The sequence below is a fragment of the Saimiri boliviensis genome, chromosome 5 (assembly GCF_048565385.1).
Source record: "Saimiri boliviensis isolate mSaiBol1 chromosome 5, mSaiBol1.pri, whole genome shotgun sequence".
Lineage (NCBI taxonomy): Eukaryota > Metazoa > Chordata > Mammalia > Primates > Cebidae > Saimiri > Saimiri boliviensis.
Window position 1 is genome coordinate 76,751,711 of NC_133453.1, and position 26,100 is coordinate 76,777,810.

At 34.7% G+C, this 26,100-nt stretch overlaps 1 protein-coding gene and 1 long non-coding RNA gene across 4 annotated transcripts in view; one reads left to right on the forward strand and one right to left on the reverse strand.

Annotated features, from left to right (window-relative positions):
* Positions 1–1,769: 1,769 nt before the first annotated feature.
* LOC141584598 (uncharacterized) lies at positions 1,770–24,429 on the reverse strand. Its single transcript, XR_012517737.1, has 3 exons — positions 24,371–24,429; positions 23,814–23,993; positions 1,770–5,954 (listed from the first exon to the last, which is right to left on the reverse strand). It is a non-coding gene; the product is annotated as an uncharacterized LOC141584598 (long non-coding RNA).
* The window catches only part of KCNH7 (potassium voltage-gated channel subfamily H member 7), a 477,505-nt gene continuing 475,744 nt past the window's right edge, over positions 24,340–26,100 (forward strand). For all 3 annotated transcript variants that reach the window (XM_003921927.4, XM_074399586.1, XM_074399587.1), the window contains exon 1: positions 24,340–24,677. In XM_003921927.4, coding sequence (XP_003921976.1) covers positions 24,602–24,677 — 76 coding nt within the window. In that variant the 5' untranslated portion in view covers positions 24,340–24,601. The remainder of the gene's footprint in view (positions 24,678–26,100) is intronic.

Here is a 26,100-nt window from a genome sequence, read left to right on the forward strand (position 1 = left end):
TATCATATGTAATTAACTCTCATTTTTCCTGTAAGTTTCCCTAAATCCTTTTCATCAAGATATCCAAGGTCAGTAGATAGTTACTATTCAAAATATTCAACATTTAGAATTAAAAGATACTTAAAGGCTTAGAATGAATCTTAATGGACAAGACCTCAGGCAGAAATTCATTATCAATTATTTTCAGACAGTCTATTATTATCATATATCAACTACATACATAGAACTATGTTGGGTACTATGGGCAGTAGGGAGATATATAGGTAATAGAAAATGTACTTAAGAAGTTTCTAATACAATTCTGGGAGAAACATAGGTGAAATAACTATCACTCAAGATAAAATTAAATTTTGAGGCATCCAAACATGGAAATCTAAGAAGATACCAACCATATAGAAACAAGAAATGCTTCAGTGGGAAGTAACAAATATTTAAGCTGATCCCTATAGAATGAAGTTTTTTTTTTTTTTTTTCTTTGTCTAAGATGGGAAAGTATAACATTTCAGGAGGAGAAAATAGCACAACAAAAAAGCAGATATTATAAAGAACAGGGGACTTTGATCATCCACAGTGTTTTGTGTGGACAAACACATGTTTCGTTTTATCCATTAGCAAAAGACTTTGAGGAACATTTCCATAACCACTTTCTTTCTACTGCATCTGAAGATTTTTATATTATTTTCAGAATAATTACATTTAGTTGAATCTTCTTAAAAAATCATAGGTTAAAAGATCAATGATTTAAATAAATAACTAATTGATAAAGAGTTTGATAAAATATGAAAGAGCAACTATTTAAAAATTGTAAAACCTTTGTCCCTCTCTAGTCATCAAAATTCTATTAATCCTTCATGGACTTATTTCTCTGTCTTTATGTGAAGATTTTCTTCTTTTAATTTTGTGTGTTTATAGCCATTTGTGCGTGTTTCTGGTACAAATAACTGTACATTAATTTTAGAATTTAATACCCAATGATATTGGTTGATCTTGAAATATTTAATTACATATCAAGCAATACAATTATATAACAATTTCATTTTCCTTTACGCCTTGAATGCCCAAAAGCATAAAGTGAATTTTAATAATCAATCATAGGTACTACATAAAGCTAAATAATGTCTATTAAATGATGTTCCCTCTCATTTAGATGCACATTTGTAAACTATACAGATGTTATAATAGGTGTTTACATGCAGCATATATTTTAACACTATTACTCTGTTTAATGGAGTTTTTCTTCAAACATGTAGAAAATATAGACAACAAATTACTTAAAATTTTATTTATATTTTGAAATATACTGTTTCATGTCAAATATCCTAATACAAAAAGTTCTCCAATTAATAATCTGTGCACATTTATGAACTACTTGTTCCCAAATAATGTAGTTAAAAGTTATGACTCTACTAAATGAACTATTAAAACAAAGGAGTTTAAGCAGAACAAACTATTTCTTAGAATAAACAGCTTTGTAAAAATTATTTTAAAAAATTGTAGTAATATGCTATTCAGTTATTCTCTTTCAACAATCTGCCACAGGTATATGCAAAAGTTATATAAGTTTAATGGAATATTTATGACTGAAAAGTAAAGTCTCTTAATGCTATATAGCTAAAAACAACAAAAGAAGCTTATGTACAATTACAGATGGTAAAACATTTGTATCAATATATATGTATCAACAATAAAATTACATAGTATTATATATATGATTATATGTATTTTTCTCAAGTTATAGTTATATTTTCTAATTAGAGAATCATGGCCTATGTTCAATCATGTTCAACTGATAATATGGTTGAAAAAGTAGCAAAAAACCTGATCATATCAACTGAGCCACCATGTGATGGACCCTTGACTGATAAACTTCTGATGCTGAGTTTTGGTGAGAATAGAAGGTAATCATTATGCTATCCTGGTATGACAGGAGGAATGAAAGAAAGTGAAACTCTTTAGAAATCATAATGTAGGTAAGAAGTAGTCCTATTTTTATGTGTTGGGGGTAGTATGATTTGAAGTACTTTAGAAAAAGAGAGTTTACTCCAAACGATTTACTAGTATATCCCTTAAATTTTGCTTTTAGCAGTTATGGTTTTGATTTAAACATCGGAAATCTAATGGTCAGAATATTGTATCACCAAACATCTTTGTTTTTGTCAAAGTATTTTGGGAAGGAGCTATGTGAGGAAGAGTATGGAATGAGGACATTTTATTGCCTGAGCATGTATACATTTTCTTAAGATCTTTGCATTTGAGAAAGGAAGAAAACTCTGGTAGAATTTCAGATATCAAGTAAACCTTGTTAAAGTAACTAGCCACTTTTCAGTTGAGGGCTGCTGTGATGCATAGTTCTGACCAAGAGTCATAAAAGAATGTTTGCTGAGTTAGATTTCTGAGAATATGAAGATTTCCCTGAATTTTAAAAAAAGGAGACAGATTCAGCTTATATATCCTTTTCTGCCCTTTCCCCCCTATTTTTCTTCTGATAAACTTCTGATGCCTTAACTCACCTTTTCTGGAATACTGATTGGAAGGCTGGAGATACAGTAGCTGTTTTACAGCCGGAAAGAAACAAACATGAGCAAAAGAGTGAAGCAAAAGTTAGAACCACTCTGTGTCTCTAATGGCATATGCTTGAGCTGTCTGGTCCAGGACTAACAAAGACTCTTATGGCTTAAGACTGACAGACTTTCTGAGTCAAGTATGTTAGTACAGAGTTTTGGGTTGCTTGCAGTCAAGTACAAAACTCTTAGATACACTTCCAAGCATACGATGAAAGGAATTGCCTCCTCTACCACTTAATCTTGTATCAGTGCCAAAGCCAATGAGATAACCTGAACTTTCCTAGGTTATCTCAGCTGACAATGCCAATATTAATTGCTTAATACAGACACAAATGTTAAAAATCTTTATAAAGTTGCCAGATTCTAGAACTATGCTGAATTATTATTACAGAAACTTATTCAACATAAAAAAATACCACACATGAACCCAATGCTCAAAGTGGTTTGTTTCATGGACTATTAAAGCAATTGTTTAGACAGATTTATCCAATCTTTTGGATGGCTTCCCTGGGCCACATTGGAAGAATCTTCTTGGGCCACACACAAAATACACTAACACTGATGATAACTGAAGAGCTTTAAAAAATTGCACAAAAGTCTCATAATGCTTTAAGAAAGTTTACAAATTTGTATTGGGCCACATTCAAAGCTTTCTTGGACCATATATGGCCCACGGGCTGCTGGTTGGACCAGCTTGGTTTAGAACAAAGGATTTCTATAGGTATAACGTCTCTTTTCTCCTACTCTTATTTTCAGCATGTTTCATAATGTAGTGTCTTCCACGTGAAAGTATAAGGAATCCCATTTTTAGCCATAATGGTGAATGACAAAATGTCATGAAACAAAAGTGAAAAGAATTGAAAGAGGAATTTCTGACCTGAATTCATTTTTTAGATTATAGTTGATAGCATAACAAGAAATGATAGTAACAAATGATCTGCCAGGGAAAATGATCCAGTATTATTTGCAGCTATGTGACATTATGCTATGAAATACTAATTCAGATAAAACATAATAAGAAATTAAATCTTCAAAAGTAAAATAGGAAGAATGTATGGCGTTGATTGGCATTATTTCTAATGCTTAATTCTATTCAGAGCTAATAATGTTAATGATTAATTCAATAGAGGGCAGACACCACACTTTTGTTATTCTGATTAATTCCATTTATAAAACACATTAATAATATTCTGCAAAAGAATTTCATTCAGAAGGCTTGAAATAAAATATTAGGGTGATACAATTTTACAAAATTATATTTTTACCAAGAAGAGGCAGAATATTTAGTTAGCACAAATTACGGAAAGATAAATGAAAAATTATGTTTGAAAAGATTCAATATGTCCTCATTGGGTAAAAACATCTAAAAGAATTTCAAGATCCCAGTGCTGTAAACCATTGCTAAAATGTGCTTGAAAGTGCAGTGTGGCTTAGACATGCAGTGCTGGTTAAAAAGAAACATTCAAATTAGTGATCAAATTTAGAAATTTAACAGATTTAGAAGAAGGAGTATGTTTTAGCAGTTAGGAAGGGCATGAAATTTATGTATTAGTTACAAGTCTGGAAACTGAACTGAACTCGTTTTTGTGACCTAAAACAAATCTCCTCTGGATCTCAATTTTCTTAGCTATAAAACTGAGCTGAGAGAGACAACAGTCTTACTCCCTCACCTGTCTCCCTCTGTGAACAGAAGATTCCTGTAAAATCAGTACAGAGAAGGTTGAAGAGGAAAAGACACTAAAAACAAATAGGAATGCACATGCAGTTGCATGTATAAGTCCTGGGTCTTGCTGTTACCATCAGTAACAACCAGTTGCAAATACGATTATTTCTGATATATAGTCAAGCACAAGCTATTTAATTGAAAATACATATTTCCATTTAGCAGTTTCAAGATGGAATTTGTTTTGTATTGCAAATAAACATGCTGCTTTACTCTATGTACATATATATTCTTCCTTGTAATGTCATTTAAATAGATGTCAGTTTGTAGGAAATTATTTCTAGTCTCCTTTGTACTACCAAGCATATGCTGTGATTGTAATCAACTTCATTGAAGCGTATCTACATTTATTTAGAAATAGATTTTTAATGGTTCTTGGAAATTAGGTAGTTCCTTCATGTCATTTGAGATGGGAGTGTTGGTGTGGATTTGGGGTAGTGCTCTTTTAATTGGTTATTAAATTGTGTAGTTGTAGGAATGGCCAACTTCCATAAAGGTTATGGTGGGCTCATGGTTACCTTAATTTCTTCCTTTCTTTTTCTTTCCTTCTTTTTTTAATGTGTGTGATTATCTTTTTTAAATTAACATACTTTAAGTTCTGGGGTACATGTGCAGAATGTGCAGGTTTGTTACATAGGTATACACATGCCATGGTGGTTTGTTGCATCCATCAACCCGTGATCTACATTAGATATTTCTCCTAATGCTATCCGTCCCCTACCTCCCTACCCCCAAAAGGCTCCAGTGTGTGATATTTCCCTCCCTGTGTCCTTGTGTTCTCATTGTTCAACTCCCACTTATGAGTGAGAACATGCAGTCTCTGGTTTTCCATTCCTGTATTAGTTTGCTGAGAATGATGGTTTCCAGTTTCATCCATGTCCCTGCAAGAAACATGAACTCATCCTTTTTATGGGTGCATAGTATTCCATAGTGTATATGTGTCACGTTTTCTTCATCCAGTCTTCCATTGAGGAGTTCCAAGTCTTTGTTATTGTGAACAGTGCTGCAATAAACATATATGTGCATATGTCTTTATGGTAGAATGATTTATAATCCTTTGGGTATATACTCAGCAATGAGATTGCTGATTCAAATGATATTTCTGGTTCTAGATCCTTGAGGAATCTCCACACTGTCTTCCACAATGGTTGAACTAATTTACACTCCAACCAACAGTGTAAAAGTGTTCCTGTTTCTCCATGTTCTCTCCAACATCTGTTGTTTCCTGACTTTTTAATTATCACCATTGTAACTGGAATGAGATGGTATTCTCTTCCCTTCTTTCTACTTCCTTCCTTTTCTTCTTTCCTTCTTTCCACTATTCCTTCTTTTTCCTTTCATTCAAACTTCCTTTACTTTTTTCTCTATCCTTATCTTTCATTTCTTTTTCCTTTTCTTCCTTCCATTCTGTCTTTCTTCTCTTGCTTCCTTCATTTCATCCTTCCTCTTTGTATTTTTCTCTCTTTTTATTTTCTCTCCCGTTCATCCCAATGGCCTCCTATCTTTTTTCTTTTTCTGTCTTCTGATGACTTCCTTTCCAATCATCCATCCTGCTTACTTTTCTTACTTGTTTGCATTCACCTTGCCTCCCTTCCATCCATTCATTCATATATTCACCAGATATGCTTTTCTTTCTTCTTTGATAAAACAACATTTCTTGGACCCTGCTGTGTGCCAGAGGAAAACTCAGTATTAGGAATACTGAAATAAATAACACATGGTCTCCAAGGAACTGAAAGTGTGTCTAGAAGAAAGAAAGAGAAAATCTTAAATGTCTTGGTAAAATCATACAGAGAACTACGGAGAAAGAGGTATGGCTTGGAATAATGTCATTTGTGCACAATCTTCAATTTCTACCCTCCAGCCTAACTTTTGCTGACCACTTCAGGTATCCAGTGCAGCCAGTAAGCCTCCTCCTCCATAGTGACACATTGTGATAGAAGTTATTACAACCATTAAAAACTGCCCCCACCATCAGTAGATCTCCGTTTTTTCTTTTAAGAATAGTCCATAACAATGTCATAAGAAAATTCACTCCAAAGAACCCTTGGATTAGTCAAGCACCAGAGATTACCTGCTTGGGTTTTTCAATGCCTGCTTTTCCCCCTGCATTCTACCCTACCCCCAAAAGGCCCATTTTCAGGAATGGTTTGGCTCCTGGGAATCAATCTCTGAGTTTCTGTAACATCCTGCTTGATAAGAGTGGTTTTTTTTTGCCTAAGGCCTTTGATAATGCTGTATCAGTTTGATCTCCGGGGATCTAGAGCCTGAAAAGCTTTAGTCAGTCACACAGGTACTGCATAGCTCTCTAACTCATCTCCAACTAAAACCTTAAGCAACAAGTCTCAGGTAAGCTTCCTTGGTGGGCAACATGTCACATGTGTGATAATACATCATTTCTGGGAAAATTAATCCTGTCTACATGTGGCTTCACTGGGAGATAGCATCTGGAATCTTACACCTGATTCTCTTTCTCTTTCACTTATGTACTTTTTCATTTTGTTGATGTTCGTCTTTGCTCTTTTCACTGAAAGAAACTGTAACAATGTTATGAGTACTGTGAGTGTTCAGTAAGCGTGAGGGTAGTATTGAGGACCCCCAGCATACCAAGAGATGCCTGCCGATTCTCTTGTACTTTCTACAGACCACATATTGTACTATAGTTATGAACATGATATCATTGGGAGAAACCCATGAAAGTATAAAAGATCACTATGTATTGTTTCGTATAATTACATGTAGGCTAATAATGATCTCAAGATAAAACATTTTTTAAACACTTATTTTAATTGTACCCTTAAAATGGGTACATTTCATTTCATATGAATTATACCTCAGTAGAAGTGATTATTAAAAAGTTCTAAATTACTTTGTTACAACATCCTAGTCCTTGGCCTTTATATAATAGTCTGAAACATTTCCATATCTCATAATGATAAGATTTTGTACTACTAAATCAACTTTTCATGCTTTTCCACTTAGATTGAATATTTCCCGCCACACAAGGCTCCTCAGTCTCTCTCACAAAACCTCTCTTGTAAGGCAGCCCCATTGTTTTGTAAGAAGTACTTTAGCATGTGGTAAAACCAGTTAGACACAAATTAAAATGCCTCCTTCAAAATAAAAGATAAATTTAATAACCCATACTCAACCAACTCAAATGTTTTTATCAAGTACTTTTTTAATGCTAACATTGTGCTAGGAATTGCAGAAATTAATACATTTTTTACAAAACAACGTCCAAGGTTTTGCAGGCCTTATCATAGTTCTGCCACATGCTAACTATGTGATCTTGGTTAAGTTTCTTAACCTCTTTCAACTTTAGTTTTCACATCTGCAAAATAGAGAAAAAAAACTACTTACCTCATAAGTTACAAAGTTTAACTTTTTCTCAGTTTTATATAAAAATGCAATGGAAATGACCTCATGGCTGGCAAAAAGTAAATATACCTGGAGATCCATGAGAAGAGAGTGAAACAATGATTAAAGGACTCCCAGAATTATGAAGATGGTAGGATTTGAGTTACATGTGGAGAAATGAGGTGGTAGAGGAAATAAAAACATGAATAACAGGGGAGGATGTTTAACACTGGACTATAAATGGAAGTGAATCTATTAACATATGATTGTGGTGGGAGATGAGGTTGGATAGGTGAAGGATGCAATTGTAGAGACTTTGAATAATAAGTAGAACTTAGATTTTTATTCAAGAAGTAATAAAAACAAGAAAAAAATTCTAATATGGGTACAATAAAAATTTAGTGTTTTCAAGATTGCAAGTGTGATATTAATTAGTAGGATGCTTTAGACTGATAATACTCTTTTAAAAAAGGAAAGAATTTAGGAGACTACTTCAATGATACAGAAATGAGGCAATAAAAGTCTGAAACTTTAAAGTTTGGACCCAAAAACACAGTGAAGAAAGATACACAGACTATGTCATTTAGTAGAATAATTTAACCTAATAAATTATTGAATGAATGGCAACAATATGATCTAGTGATGTGTTCTTTAATGAAAGAAGTATACGTTGATTTGATGGTTAGTTAATAGTTTCTATTATTATTTCTCCTTCACTGAAATTTTTTTTAACCCCCCTCAGGAACTCATTATTAATGATAATATATTAAACAAACATTGTTATTTTTTACTAAATTTGTTACATAATTATTTTCAGACTGCTCACTATTTAGCCAATGAAAAATACATACTGTTTTAGGTTTATGAAACATGTATGCTTTTATTTATGATATATTTTATAAATTACAAAGCTTCAATATATATCCTGTTTTCAATTTCATTTCCACACCCAGATAAATGTGCCCACCACAATACTGACATAAAACACCTCCACCATCCCCTAATATTTCTTCTGTCTCTTCTGTATTTAATTTACTTCTTCATTCTCTAGCTGTTGACAACCACCAACCTACTTACTGTGACTATACTTTTGCCCTTTTAAAAAGAAAATTATATAGCCGGGCGCGGTGGCGCAAGCCTGTAATCCCAGCACTTTGGGAGGCCGAGGCGGGTGGATCACGAGGTCAAGAGATCGAGACCATCCTGATCAACTTAGTGAAACCCCGTCTCTACTAAAATTACAAAAAATTAGCTGGGCATGGTGGCGCGTGCCTGTAATCCCAGCTACTCAGGAGGCTGAGGTGGGAGAATTGCCTGAATCCAGGAGGCGGAGGTTGCGGTGAGCCGAGATCGCGCTATTGCACTCCAGCCTGGGTAACAAGAGCGAAACTACGTCTCAAAAAAAAAAAAAAAAAAAAAAAAAAAGAAAAAAAAAGAAAATTATTTAACTAGAATTACACAGTTCATATTCTCTTGTAACTAACCTGTTTATAGGTTTAGAATCTCATAATGCTTCAGAGATGCACACATATTGTCAAGTGCATCATTATAGTTTTTCTATTTTGTTCAGTTGTGTGACTAGACCACAATTCCTTATTCACTCACTAGTTATTGGGCATTTGGATAATTTCCAATTTGGGATTATTATGAACAAAGTTTCCATAAAGGTTAAAATACATGTCTTTCTACAGACATATGCTGGGTCATATGACAAAATACACTTAACTTTATAAATCTTTGTAAGAAACTTTCTAAATATTTTAAGAAACTTCTTTGAGTAGTGGCTGTACAATTTTTTATTACTCTGAGCATTTTATGAAAATTTCAGCCATTCCACATCCTCGTCAACACTTGGTATTGTCAAACATATTTTTAATTAGTCATTCTATTGGCGGTAAACTGGCATTGCTTTGTGGTTTTGATTAGTGTTTTTCTAGTAAGAAAAAATATTGACCATATTTTCAAGTATTTATTATCATTCTTATTATTATATCTTATTATATCTTCACAATTATTTTTCAGTTTTATTAAGGTGTAATTGAATAGGAATTATATAGATTTAAAGTCTACAACTTGATGTTTTGACATATGTTTACGTTGTCATATGATTAGCACAAGCAACCAGTTGGTATATCCATCAAATCACATAGTTATTTCTCTATCTTCCCTCTTTCCTTTCTTCCTTCTTTCCTGAGAACTTTTAAGATCTAAGAAAGCAAATCTTCTGTAATATAGTCTCTTCTTTAAGATCTAAGACAGCAAATATTAGTGTCTATTCAAATATATCAGTCATTGTAATTTTTTTCTTGTCTTATTATTGACTTTTAAGCAACCTTGCCTTTGTATATTCTTAACTGAATAAAAGATTTAATTATATTGAATTCCAAAGCATCATTTTTTTCTTTTATAGTATGGTATATTTGTGTAGTCTTTTGATTCGATTATGCTTTCTTCTAGATATGTTGTACTTTTAGTTTTGATATTTAGGGGTATCACATAAATTGAGATAAATTTGTATATGTTGGTAATGTAAGGGTTGAGATATCTCATTTTATTTCATATGGCTTCCAATTGTTCTAGCATCAATTATTACTAAAAAGTATTACTTCTCCATTGAATTACCTAGGCTCATTCATTGAAAATCATTACTTATTACTCATATATGTTTGGGTCTACTTTTGAAGCCTTCCTTTGCTTTCATCATCTATGTTTCTATTTTTACACAATGCCACATGCTCTCGATTAATGTAGCTCTATGCTGAGTGTTGAAATCAGAAAATGTAAGTCCTCCCACTTCCCTTTTAACATTCATTGTTAAGTGAACATTAATTGTTTGGAATATTTTAGGTGGTATAAATTTTGTATAAATTTTATAATTTTACTGTTAATTTATTTAATCAAACTTTTTGGATTTTCATTATAATTATATTGAATCCATAGACCAATTTTAGGGATAATTGAAATTTTGACCATAGTAAGTCTTTAGATCTATGAATATTATATATCTTTCTATTTATTTATGTCTCTAATTTCCCTCAGTTATGTTTAGTAATATTTGGTTTATATGTTTGTTTATTATCTTTTAAGTGTATCATTATGAATTTTTACAATTTTAAACTATTTTAAATGGTGTCATATTTAAATTTATATTTCTAAATATTAATTGCTAGCATATAAAAATATAACTGACTTTTAAAATTCTCCTTGTATATTACAAGGTTGAAAAAGCTAGTTTTACTTCTTAATATTCAATGTGGCGTATGCTTTTATTTATTTTTCCTAACTTATTACACTGGTAACAACCTCCAATGGAATATTGAATAAAAGTTGTAGGTGGATATTTTTGCTTTGCTTCTGATCTTAGAGAAGAAAAATTTAGTTTTTTAATAGTTAAATATGATTTTGAAAGCAGCTTTTCTTAGGTGCCCTTTGTCACATTGAGGAAAATTCCCTAGCACTCCTAACTTAACAGAAAATTTTTAAAACGATAAATTTGTATTCAACATTACTATTATTTTGGTATGTAGTCAGATCATATGAGTGTATATATATATATGTATATGTATGTGTGAATATATATATATGTGTGAGCATGTATACATATACTTTTTTTCTGTTAACATAGTGAATTACATTGATTTTTAAATGTTACACCATCTTTACATTCTTCGGACAAATTCCACTGAGTTTTCTAAATTTTAGGGGGAAGAGGGATGCATCTGTGTTCATAAAAATATTACTATAAGATTTATTTTCTTATAATTTATTCACCTGATTCTAGTATCTGATTACTATTCTTGTGATAGTATATTCTCCGTCTTAGAATTAGTTAGCTTAGAATTAGTATTTTTCTTCAAATTTCTGGAATAAAGACATTTACAAACAGAATTTATTTTTAGGAATGTTTTAACTACAAGTTGTATTTCTTCAATAACATAGGACTATTCAGGATACCTACTTCTTGAGGAAATTGTCTTAATTTATGTATTTCAAGGACATGTGTACTTCATCTGATTTGGCAAATTTGCATAAATTTTTATAAATTTGAAAGTTATTTTTCAAATGACTGTAGGATCTGAACAATTAATGCCTGTTTTACTGCTGATATAGTTAATTTTTGTTTCTCCTTTTTTTCTCTGATCTATCTGGCAAGAGGGTTTATTAATTGTATTGATTCTTTCAATGAGCCAGTTATTGTTTTCATTGACTTTCTCTTTAGTTTTTGTTTAATATTTCTTCTCTTATCTTTATTATTTGATATTTTCCTTTTTGTGCACACTGTTGGGGGATTTTGTTTTGATGTTTCTTTTTAAGTTCCCTAATTGGGGAGTTTACATTATTGATTTGTCAAATTTGGGTTTTTTGCCACATTTAATGCTGTAAATTCCCTGTTTAGTCCTGTTTTATTTTCATCTCACAAACTCTCATATGTCATATTTTTCTTTTTCATAAAGTTTAAATTATCTTCTAATTTTACTTGTTATTTTCACCAGAAATACACAGAGAGAGAATGAGAGAGAGATTTTATATATATATATATATATATATATATATATATATATATATATATATATATATATAAATCTATTGCAAGAAAAAGGAATTGGCTTACATGATTGTGATGGCTTGCTTAGCAACTCCTACTTCTGTAGGGCAGGCAGTCAAGAAGATAGGCTGGAACTCGTAAGCACAAGCTAAAGCTGTAGTCCACAGAATGATTTTTGTTTCCAGAGAAGCCTAATTCTACTTTTGGAGACTTTCAACTGATTGAATCAGGTCCAAATATCTTCACAGCAATACCTTGGTCAGTGTTTGATTGAATAACTCGGAACTATAGATTAGCCAAGTTAATACACAAACAGGCTGCCTTAGTCTAATTTATAAAGAGTATAGATTTATTGCTCACAATTATGAGGCTGGAAATCCAAGATCAAGGGTGTCCCAGGTTTGATGTCTGGTGATAGCCTAATCTCTGTTTTCAAGATGGTGCCTTGAATGCTGTGGTCTGACATGGTGGAAGGAAGGGAAGCACAAAAGGGGCTACCTAGTTGCCTCCACCCTTTTATAAGGTTCTAATCAAATCTATAATGGCAGAGGCCTCATTGCTTAATCACCTCTTCAAGGTCCCACCACACATTGAGAACTAAGTTCCAACATGAATTTTGGAAGGAACACAAACATTCAAACCACTGGTCATCACATTGACTCAGCAGTAAAATAGAAGTACATTTTTAAATTTCTGAATATTTGGGGATTTGTGTATAGCTTTCTTTTTGCTTTCTAATTTAATTCCACTTAGTAGGAGAACATACTTTGTATGATTTAAATATTTTACATTAATAGAGTTTATATTATTGATTTTTTATCTTGGTAATTTTTCCATAACTACTTGAAACAATTTCTGTTATCCTTTGATGGAGTGTTCTATAAATGTAAAATAGCTTTAAATTTTTGTTAAATGTTCCACATCCTCACTGAAAACTGGTCTACATGTTTTATATGGCTTGGCTGTATCCCCACCAAAATCTCATCTTGAATTGCAGTCCCTGTAATCCCTACATCTCCAGGGAGAGACATGGTAGGAGGTGATTAAATCATGATACTCTTCGTGCTGTTCTCATGATAGTGAGTGAGTTGTCACAAGATCTGATGGTTTTATAAAGGGCTCTTCCCCCTTTGCTCTTCATTATTTTCTCCCCTACCACCAGGTGAAAGTTCTTTCTGCCTCTTCACCTTCTGTCACATGAAATTGGGGAAGCCTCAGGAAACCTACACCTCTTTTCCTTGTAACTGACTTAGTCTTGGGTAGAATCTTTATAGCAGTATGAGAACACATTAATACAGTAAATTGTTGCCATGAGTGGGGCACTGCTATAAAGACATGTGAAAATGTGGAAGCCACTTTGGAACTGGGTATCAGGCAGAGGTTGGAACAGTTTGGAGGACTCAGAAGAAGACAGGAAGATGTGGGAAAGCTTGGAGTGATGTGGACAATGAAGTGCAGGCTGAGGTCTCTCAGATGGAGATGACGAACTTATAGGGAACTGGAATAATGGTCACTCTTGCTACGCTCTAGCAAAGAGACTGGTGGCATTTTGCCCCTGCCCTAGAGATTGGTTGAACTTTGAATTTGAGAGAGGTGATTTAGAATATCTGGCAGAAGAAATTTCTAAGAAGCAAAACATTCAAGAGGTGACAGATCATAACAGTTTGAAAAATTTGCAGCCTGAAAATGTGATATAAAGAAAAACCCATTTTCTGAAGAGAAATTCAAGCCTGCTGCAGAAATTGGCATAAGTAACAAGAAGCTGAATGCTAATAGCCAAGACAAAGGGAGAAATGTCTCCAGACATATTGGAGACCTTCACAGAAGCCCCTCCTACTAGAGACCCAGAGGCCTAGAAGAAAAAATTGGTTTCTGGGCCTGGTACAGAGCCCCAGTTGTTGTGTGTAGCCTAGGGACTTGGTGCCCTGTGTCCCAGCAGCTGGGGCTAAAAGGATGGAAATAAAGCTTGTATTGTGGCCTCAAAGAGTGCAGACCCAAGCCTTGGTGCCTTACATGTGGTGCTGGTCCTGTGGGTGCACAGAATTCAAGAACTGAGGTTTGGAAACCTCCACCTAGATTTCATAGAATATATGAAAATGCCTGATGTCCAGGCAGAAATCTGCTGCAGGATTGGAACGCTCATGGAAAACCTCTGCTTGGGCAGAGTGGAAGGGAAAGAAGGCATTGGAGCCTCTACACAGTCACCACTGAGTCACTTCCTAGTGGAGCTGTGAGAAGAGGGCCACCATCCTCCAGGTCTCAGAATGGTAGATCCACCAACAGCTTGTACCCTGTGCCTGGAAAAGCCACAGACACTCAAAGCTGCAGGCACTCGACACTCCTCCCGGCCTGTGAAAGCCAGGAGGGGAGTTGAGTATCTGATAGAATTCATGATAGAATTGTGAAAGCAGCCAGGAGGGGAGTTGTACCCTGAAAAGCTGTAGGGACAGAGCTGCCCAAGGCTGTGGGAGCCCACCTCTTGCATCAGCATGAGATGGATGTGAGACATGGAGTCAAAGGTGATTATTTCAGAGCTTTGAAATTTAATGACTGCCTCTCTAGATTTTGGACATGCATAGGGTCTGTAGCCACTTTGTTTTGGCCAATTTCTCTGATTTAGAATGGGAGGTTTTATTGAATGCCTGCACCTCCATTGTATCTTGGAAGTAACTAATTTGCTTTTGGTTTTATAGGCTCAGAGGCAGAAGAAGGGACTTGCCTTGTCTCAGATGAGAATTTGGACTTGAACTTTTAAGTGAATGATGGAATGAGTTAAGACTTTGGTGGGAATTTTGGGAAGGCATGAATGGTTTTGAAATTTTGCCTTTTCTCAGATGAGACTTTTAACTTAGACTTTTGAGTTAATGCCGAAAAGAATTAAGACTTTGTGGGACTGTTGGGAAGGCATAATTGATTTTGAAATGTGAGGAAATCAAATTTGTGATGGGTCAGGGGTGAAATGGTATGGTTTGATACTGTCCCCACCCAAATCTTATCCTGAATTGTAACCCCCATAATCCCAACATGTCTAGGGAGAGACCTGATGGGAAGTGATTGGATCACAGGTACAGTTCACCCATGCTGTTCTAATGATAGTGAGTTCTCATGAGATCTGATGGTTTTATAAGGGGTTCTTCCTCCTTTATTCCTCATTCTTCTCTCTCCTGCCACCATGTGAAGAAGGTCCTTGCTTCTCCTTCACCTTCTGCCATGATTGTATTCAGAGACCTTCCCAGCCATGTGGAACTGTGAGTCAACTAAACCTCTTTCCTTTATAAATTACCCAGTCTCAGGTAGTGTCTTTATAGTCATGTGAGAACAGACGAATACATTGTTCTATCTTTTACTGACAAACAAGTGTTAAAATTTATAACTACAATGATAGAGTTGTTCATCTTATTTGTTCTCTCAATTTTTTTGTTTTAAAATTTTTAAATGGCCAGTTTTAATAAGACCTAATTTACATACCATAAAAGTTATCCTTTTAAGTTACACAACTCAATGGGTTTTATTAATAGTTATGTATCAGTTAACAATAGGAATGCATCCTGAAAAATACATTGTTAGGTGATTTCATAATTGTATGAACATCATAGGATATACCTACACAAACCCAGATGGTACAGATGGTACAGCCTATGATGACATAGGCTATATGGTATCCACTATTGCTCTTAGGCTACAAATCTATGCAGCATGTGACTTTTCTGAATACTGTAGGCAATTATAGCATAATGGTAAGTATTAATATTTGTGTATCTAAACATGAAAAGATACAGTAAAAATATAATATTATATTCTTCTGTGAACACAAGCATATATGTAGTTCTTCATTGACCAAAATGTAGTTATGAGGCAGATGACTGTATATTCACAGATTTGAGAAACTATCAACACAATCTAATTTTAGAATATTTCCATCACTCCAAAAATAAACCTCATACTCATTAGAGGTTATTCCCCATTCCTCTCCCCACTAGCCCCTGGCAACCACTAATCTATTTTATGTCTATAGGGATTTGCCTGTTCTGGGCATGTCACAAAAATGGAATCATACAATATATGGTTTTATGTGTCTAGCTTCTTTCACATACTATAATGGTTTCAATGTTCATTTGTGTTGTAGTATGTGTTAGTATTTTACCGTTTCTATGGCCTAGTAATATCCATTGTATGAAAATATAACATCTATTAGTTATTAATTCATGTGTGTTAAAATTCCATTAGAATTGAATACACGTTTATGACTGTCATATTTTCTTGAAAGATTAATGTCTCTATCATTACAAAATGTCCCTCATTATCCCTAGCAATTGTTCTAGTTCTTTAATCTACTTTGTCTAACATTAATATAGCAACTCCAGTTTTTTAAAAAAATAGATTGCAGGTTGAAGTTTTTCTCATAATTTAACTTTAAATTTATTTTCACTTTTTATTTAAAGTTGATTTCTTATAGATAACTGATACAGGGTCCTAATTTTAGGCTGACAAACTCTGCCTCTTAAATGGAACATTTAGATTCAATGTAATATAATTATTATTTCTCAGAATAATTATTATTGAGTTAAATTTACTACATAGCTATTTTTTGTCCTATCTGTTCTTGATTTCTTTTCTCTTCTTTTGCATTTGTTTGAAACTTTTTATGAACCTTTTTAATCTCTACTATTGGCCCAATAGTCATATATCTTTATTGATTTATGTCAGGGTTTCCTTAGGTTTATAAAATACATTTTAGAATATTACAACATAAGTTTAAATAACATACTGCATTTGTTATAAGAAACTTGCAAGTATACTTTTTAGTTCCCTCTCAATATTATTACAAACCTCACAATTCACTGTTCTTAGGTTTATCTTAAATATTCAAATATCTTTTACAATACTTTTGAAATGTTGGGAAAAAATTATTTTGCCCACAGATTTACCATTTATTTGTGGTCTTCATTGCTTTGGGTTAATTTTTCTTATGGTGCGATTTTCCTTCTTGTTCTAAATTAACAATAATTTTATTATAGGTCTGTAGTTAATTAATTCTCTTGGCGCTGTTTGTCTGAAAAATTCTTTATTTCACCTTAATTTGTGAGTGATAAATTTTATTGCATAGTGAATTCTAGATTGACAGCTGATAGGTGTTTCTTTTGTTTTCGTTTTACTATACCATTCATGTTGCTGAATTATGTTATTATAATAGATTCTGATTAAAAAATCTCCATATGTGTATTATGTCTCTTTCTTTAACTTGTTTTTAAGATTTTTTATGTCTACTACAAGTCATCATTAATTTGATTATGATATGTCTTGGTGTGACTTTACTTTTCTTCTGTTTAGGCTCTGTTGTACCTTGTGGATCTCTTAATTTAAATTTTCTACCATAGTTAGGAACTATTTAGCATTACCTTTGAAACAGTTTCCCTGTTTTTACTCCTTTTTCCCCCTGGGACCTCAGTTATATGTTTGTTTGACCACTTGATATTGTCCCGCAGGTAACAAATGCTGTTCTTTCATTGACCAGATCTTTTCTCTGTGTTTTGTTTTAAAGATTTTCTATTGCTATGTCCTCAGTTTCACCGATTTTTTTTTTTGTTTTTTGCAGTGTCAAGTTATTGTTATTGTCATCCAACATATTTTTTTCTTGGATTTTATATTGATTATATCTACATGTTTGATTTGTATCTTTTTTATGTCTTCCATTTTGTCTATATCACATTTACATTTCCTCTACTTTTTTTGTACATATATAGCATACTTACAATAACTTTATAGCATCCTTGTCTACTAGTTCAAAAGCATTTGTGTTCTTTCTGGTCTGTTTCTATTGATTGATTTTTCTCCTGGTTATGGATTAGGGTTTTCTGCTTTATTGCATGCCTGATAATGTTTGGTTAGTTGCTGGACATTGTTAATTTTATGTCATATGGCACTTTATTTTCTTATATATATTTTTAATATTGTTGAGCTATTATCTAGGACAAAATTAACATGACAGGATAATTCTTTTGAAACTTGTGTTTGAGCTTGACAAAGAAGCTTTACTTAAGTTATCATTTCACCACTCCATTAATGCAATATATTTCTAAAGATGCTAAACAGTGTCCTATGTATACAAAGGTTATTCACTTTATGTGATGAGAATAGCAACTAATTCCAGTTATGTATGAGCTTAGCTAATTGTTCTGACAAATATTTTTCTTAGTTTCTTCCCCTAGTCTTGGGTGGTTTCCCTACATAGTTGTACAAATTAATACTCAGACTTGCTCTGACCCTATGAAGATATCTAGATTTCTCTTTCTGTAAAGCTCCCTCTGTTCCAGGATGTTGTCTCCTCAGTTCAGTTCATTGAGCTCTGTTTGGTTTCTTACTCCATGAACTGTGGTTTGGAAGATCTTTTTAGCCAGTAACATAGGGAAATTGTAGGGTATAGCTTGGTTTTGCCCTTCTTTCAGGAAATATTCTCTTGTACTTCTTGCTATTCAGTGTCTAAGCACCTTCATTTCTCTATTTTGTCCAAATACACAATTGTTAAAGGTGAGGCATTAAATCCTGACTTCATTACTTTATCACAAGCAGATAGATGTACAAGCCTTAAATGACTTCCAAATTATTTAAGTTTGGAAAAAAAGCTGATTTGTTGTGTACAGATTTATCTAAATACTAGATATAGACTTTCTGTAGTCAAATTAAACCTACACAGAGAGAGACAATTTAACCATCACATTTGAAACAAACAGCTGTGCATTTTGTCCAGAAAAGAAACAATGCAATTTGCTGTAACTTGAAATCTCTATCACTATATTACCTATATCTATATCTATTTATCTGTATACACATATACATATTTCCACAAGATGTAAAGACCAATCAAGTTAGCCTTAATGAATATAGTGAAGCCATTAATTTGCATAATTGCAAGAGTAGATATGCAGGCCAAAACAATACAACAATTTTAAGGTCTACTTATATCAAAGTGTTTCATACATCCTCTTAGCCTTCAATAAAGCTATATGTAACAAAGCTCATTTTTGACCCATGTGCTATATTACTTATTAAATTTAGTATATAAACAATCTTATAAAACAGCCTTACCCATGAACTCTAACAAATCTTCACCCAGAATATCTATATATTTTTATTTTAACAAACTCACATTTATAGGTGTATATATGTATTCTTTTCATAAAATATAATAGTTTTGTTGGGTTCCTAGCTATCCTATATGTCAATTATAGATGAATGTATGATATTAACACACATATGGACAGACTATTTTCTGCAGAAATATTCATATTTTAGGAAAAGGATTGCCAATAACTTATTCTTTGCAGGGAATAATTTATTATTCTAGTAAGATTCTCATGTCATCAATAAGATTAGCCAAATCTTACACATTTGGATAAAAATTTACATGTGAAATATGTTGTCACAAAGTATCTGAGATAAAGTGACTAATAACAATTGGACTAAAACTAATATGTATAGTATGTAATAAGAAAGGTGTCTAAACTTTCTAAAGTGATATTCAATTTTCTAACTACATGTAATTATATTAATATGTTAGGAACAGTCATTGGTATTAGTCACTGGTATTAGTTCATGTTGCCTGGATGAGCATGATTCACCAATTCCATTTTATACCTTATTCTCATCCTCCCTCCCCCACAAAACACTGGGACACCCTTAATCTAAATTAGTTAAATACTACATGTTAATTTAAATATTATTTACTGATTTTGAAAATGTAGCATATTTACATCAGAGGATAACTGTTACTTAAATATTCACTATGTGCCAGATTTTGTCCTAATCTCTGTATATCTATTTTCCTACTTCACATAAAATTGAATGTTGGGAATCGTTATACCGATTTTAGAAATAAAGCTATGAGCAAAATAGCTGAACTACTTTCATCATTTTCTCCTAAAAATGGTCATCTTAAGTTAGAACAATGTTTCTTTCTTACACTTGCCACTATTCTATCCTGCTCAGAAATGTTATGGTTTTGATAAACGGCCTCAAAATCTCTGCCTCTTCTGAGATTTTAAGACTACATTATAATAATGTAAGCTGAAATTTTCCTGACTTATAACTGTAAAGTCAGACGTTTCTTCAGTTAAATGTGACCCAGTTAGTAGAATAATACCCAGGATCCTCACACAAAGCTACGTTAAAATAACCATTAAAATGTTGCATTAGGCCTGGTATAATGGTTCATGCCTATAGTCCCAGCATTTTGAGAGACCAAAAGGGATAGATCATTTGAATCCAGGAGTTTGAGACCAGCCTATGCAACAAAGCAGGATTCCATCTCTACCAAAAAAAAAAAAAAAAAAAAAAAAAAAAAAAAAAAAAAAAGTTTTAAAACATTAGCTGGCACAGTGGTCTGTACCTATAGTCTCAGCTACTCAGGAGGCTGAGGTGGGAGGATCACTTTGTCACCAAGGGGTGTGAGGCTGTAATGAGCTATATTATGCCACTGCACTCCAGCCTGGACAACAGAACTAGACTCAGTCTATAGAAAAAAAAATAAATAAAATAAGAAAAACTAAAATATACACTATAATCAGCAGATTAAGCTAGTTTTGCTAAATTGAGAAAACTTTACATTAATTTCATTGATTTATATTCTGCAGCATTGTTAAAATGTGAAACAAATCACATTACCTAATTTAATATTAAAAAGTTTTCATTCTCTACCAATATATGACTGTCACTTAAACATCTCATAATGACAGTTGCAATAACATGCTGCTTGAATTATTTCTAATGTTTTTTTAAGCAGAGTTTTATTAATTCTGTGAGGTTTTAGGCAGAATTTTGTGTGTGTAAAATTTATTGAGCTGTTATTATGTTGTAGACATTTAAAGTATTTTACTTACATAAATAGTAAATGATTTAATTTTAAAGTAATATGGATAATTAGGTAATTTTAAGAATATATCAATCTATTCTGCATTCTTGCCTATAAATAGATTGTATTGAGTGTTAAGCTGTGTACATTATAGGATTTCAACAGTTGAATTTATGTGCTTCGTTTAATATTTGGACTTCCAAAAGGGTCCAAAAGTACTAAAAGCTTATGAAACTGGGTCTCAACACAAAATGTAACATTAGCTTTTGTAAAGAGTGGTGTGGTGGAGATAATATTCCAGCCAGCAAGCAGTTATGATTACCATCCACTGGTTTGATTCTGTTATTGGCCGAATATAGATTAATGCACTTGTCTCCATTGTTTCAATGTATACTATATAAACATGATTACTGGGGTGATTTAGAAGCAGGATGCATTTAATCTGCTGCTCAGATCAATCAATTATAATACATAGGTTATAAAATGTTCTGTGATCTTACAACGAATCCTTAATAGAACTAATCTTGGACTTAAATGAAATTGGGAAATGTGTGAAGCCCACAGAGCTCACACACTTGTAACAGACAATAGAGCTTTAACCATCACATATTTAGTTAACCAACCCAAGCAAACAGAGACCACTCTGAAAGTTGTAGAGAAAGAGACAATACTTCAGGAAGCATAAAGCGACTTTTTCTCTTGAAGAAGAAAAGTGGAATTCAAGGGTTTCCAGATTCAATATCCTATGAAAGTTAGTTTTAGACTTATAATTAGAGACATTATACACAGTTACCTTCTGCATGTCAATATACGTTGTTATGTGACAGATAAACTTTGTGTTTCCTGCTGTATTTGGAGATACCTCTTTCTATAAATCTATTCATTCACTGAATTTATGTGTAGTTTTAAAAAAGTTTAGCTATCTTACCTTTGCCTAACTTATCGTTATATTATTATGCTATAAACTCTTAATTAAAATACAACTTTATGCATGAAACTTTAATCACAATCTACACAATGTGCAATTTCTTCAGTTTTTTCTGGAGTTCTTGATGCATTTTGGAAGAAAGGTGGACTTGGGTTAAGATGCTTAAGAGAGAAGAAATCTGTTTTAGAAATGGATGTAAAAAGCACTCTGTATTTCTCTGGGGATTTGGTGAAGAAAAGTGGTGTGTATGGATACATCAGGGCCACTTGCCTGAGTTTGTAGTTCTATTTTCCGTGGCTGATTGTAGGCAGAGAACAGTTGCCAACGGCAGAGTCGGATTCAGAACCATGGATAGCTCCACACGTTTAGCACCTGGGAGAGAAACTCTTGTCTCCCAAGCTCAGCTGCCGCTAGCGAACAGTATGACAGAATGATCAACATATATATATATATATATATGCAGAAAACAAAACCATACACTAGTAATGTATGGCTTTTTATATTCCCACAGAGGCAACTGTAAGGATTCAGGAAAGCTCAAACTACTATAAGAGCCTAGAGGTTGTCATAAGTAGCTTATTTTTAAAGTAAACCTTATTGGCCATAAAATTCAACATTCGTAGGAACGTATTCCGTTTGATTCATTTGCATTACTCTGATATGAAACAGGAGAAATTAATTTGGTTCTTGTTTTTGTTTAGATTGGGAGGGTTGTGGTTTTGGAACATAAAAGTTGTTATGCTTAATTCCTGGTTATTGTAATCCACCTGATTCATCTTCCTAAACTAAACCTGCTTCTCGGCCCCTCTCCGTTCCACACTCATTATTTACTTCAGATTTTAAGCTGTAACTGAGAAAATTAGAACCCAGCTGACTCAAGGTACAGGCATAGCAGGCTTATGAGCTACAAGAAGCAGCCCACCCCAACCCCCCTCAAATTCTATCATGCAACTGCACGTGTTGACAGGAATCTCTGGACCCTTATCTCCTGCAGGAAATGAGAGTTTCGTCTGTGTTCTGCTTGAGTAGATTGAAGTCGTAGCGAATTCCATCTAGAGAAAAGGACGTGGAGAGGGGCTACCAGGTTAAGGGGACGGGGGAGAAAACAAAAATAAAAGGAAAAGAAGCAAGAAAAACTAGAAAAACAATTTCAAAATCAGCTTTTCTGGCATGGATTGTCACATTTGTTTTCCTAAGTCTCCAGGAGTGCTGTTTGAACAGAAGAGTCTATACCCTGAGATTCCCACGCTGACAGCCTTTAAGAAGTGAGAAGGAAGTGGACTCTATTCTGCCATTTGAACCCTTTCTTATCCTATACGAGATGATTCTTTAGAGATGGTGGAGGAGGGCAGAATGTGGCTAGTGGGTTCCGGAGATGAGTGGCATCGGAGGTCGCAGCAAGGCTGGTAACTCTTAGCCCCACCCACCTTTTGTTCGTTCTCCCTGGCGCCCAGCCTCACCTATTTCAAACTCCTTCCTTGTTTTGTACTAGTCGCTCGCAGTCTTTGGCCTTCTCATCTTTGGCCGTCTCATCTTTCTCGCAGCCTACGGCACCTGGAGACCAAATCAACCCCCAACCTTGCAACCCTCCAGGGACTCAGGCAGAAACTGGGCATGCTCAGCGGCGCGGGCAGCTTTCAGTCTTTCCAGGCGCGGCTCAGCGCTGGGCAGGGACCCGCGTGCCAATTCAGTTCGGGCTTCAGCAGCCACCTCCGCTAAACCCAGGGATCCGAGCTGCGCCCTGAGGCTAAATCTACACCCTTAGATGGTTCATTCTCAATCTTCAACCTGCTGAGCGCCAACAGAGCTTACAAATAATCCTCATTAAGGAACTGTTTTCCCACCTGTTTTTTCCTTGCAGCTAAGGGTCGTTTAGCTACTGCGGCGTGAGGAGCTCAGCCCTGTGGCTGCTGGCTGTAGAGATCACCTTCCCCGAGTAGCTGTTTGTCACTGAGTTTTGGAGATTTCTTGGCTGGCTTCCGTTAAAGCATGCTTGAGTAATCCGAGCTGTGGCGGCGCCCAAGCTGTCGGGATAAAGGGAGCGTGTGTGTTTGTGTGTGTGTGTGTGTGTGTGTGTGTGTTAAGGGGAGAGGGCGGGGATAGAAACGTCAACCCACCCTCCCCGACCCCCAGTCTCCTTTTCTCTCTCTCCTTCCTGCAAAAGCTGCACAAGTCTTCCATCCCCTCTCAGCCATCCTCACTGCTGCTCTGGGCAACCGCCAGGTTAAGCCCATTTGCACTGAGAAATTGGCGCCGTTTGGGAGAAGAGAAACAGATCGATTGCCCTTGTGACTCCCCGCCCCCTTCCCACCCCACCCCCACCGCTCCCTCCCTCTTTCCCTCCCCCGCCACCTCCCCTCACCCCGCCTCCTTCCCGCTCCCCACCCCCAAACCCTCTCACCCGCGGCAGTCCGGTGCGAGGCCCCCTCCGGAAGGTGAGGGGAATGGATTGGACTCCAGTGGGGAAAGCGGGTGTCTAGAAGTGGTGCTAATGGGAAGAGAATTCTGGTTTCAAAAGAGGATGCTCCGCCACAAAGAGCGGCTCGCGCGCTGGCCTGGGCTCTAGCCGAGGAGAGATCCCGGGAGAACTCCAGAGCTCCGGGGGAGCGCTCCTCGGAAGACCGGGGCCAACATGCCTGTGCGCAGGGGGCATGTGGCACCACAAAATACATTTCTGGGGACCATCATTCGGAAATTTGAAGGGCAAAGTAAGTTCATTTGTTCTCTTCTCTCGCCCTCGCTTTCTGCTTTGATAGTGCAGTTGGCGTCCGCCGCTTCCAAGCTGGGGAGACCGGCAACTCCAGGCTCTGTCAAGTTAAGAGGCTGTGAAACCGAGCCAGGAGGTTCGAATGGCAGCGGGAGTGTTCTCCTTCTGATATTAATTTTGATTTACATTTTAGATTACGGTCTCCATTATAGGAGGCAATTTGATCCTCCTCTACCACTGCTCCATTATCTGCCTTGCTACTTAATGCCCTACTATTCTACTATCTTAAAGGGAACGTGCTAGGTTAACATGGGTTTATATTTTGAGGCTGTTTTACTGTAGACTTTCTGAAAGTCGGAAGCAGAGCAGACCATACTATTCCAACAAGATAATGTAAATGGTAGTAGCAATGTAAATGGCTATGCAAACTCTATTTTACCTTGGTTAAACTGCAAGGCAGTGGTATGACAGGGATGCTTGCTTGCTATTAGTTTATAGAAGCTAAATTTTGTATTGAATCAATGCAAATATATCCTCAGCAGGATAATTTGGAAAAGCAGTATCTCATCTGTGGTGGTTCCCGATGCAAATAGCTCATTATTCAAAATAACATTCCTATTATTTTTTAATCCCCTTTAAAATTTCCATCTAGAAATTTAAAAATGAAGTGTAATAAGTAAATCCCACAAAGACTGAATGCACAGAAATTTAATGTTCTCATGTTGGACTAATTACAGGGAATAAATTGTTGGTATACAAATATATTAATTTAAGATCCTGTATTTGTAAACTTATTTTTGTCCTTTTCTTAAAACTCTATTAATGCATTTGTATGCCATACATTTTGCGGTTATTTCAGCACTGTATTTAGAGATGTGAGGATCTGGTACCTTGCATATAAAATAAACTTGTATATCTTGCTTCACCATCTATCTGGAAATAGTAAATACAATCTGTGATCAAAATTAATAAGCTATTTGTATTAAAATGCCTACTACACACACACAAAATCAAGGATCTCCCAAAGTAAAAGTAAAAGATGTTATCATGATATTTACTCTGTGTATGTAAATATTTTTCTTTCAGAAAATATATATTATGAAAAGGTGAACCTTTGCATTATTGAACTGATATTAAATGTGAAGTAGTTTCATTAATAAAGCTAGTTGTCTTTGTTTTTAACATGATGTGTGTGACATGCCCAAGAGAGATAGAGAGAAGCCAAAGAATAATAACTACTTTAAGAAAGTTGTATTCAAAGGGCCAAGGTTGAAATGAGAGGTCTGACAACTACAGAATGTTTCACTGTTTGACTTTGAAAACATTTACCTTACAATTAAATAACATTCTGAAAATATCAATGGGCAGCTGCTTGTCTGAGTGTCCACTAGGATCCCCAGCAGTTGCAGGGCTTGAGAACTAGA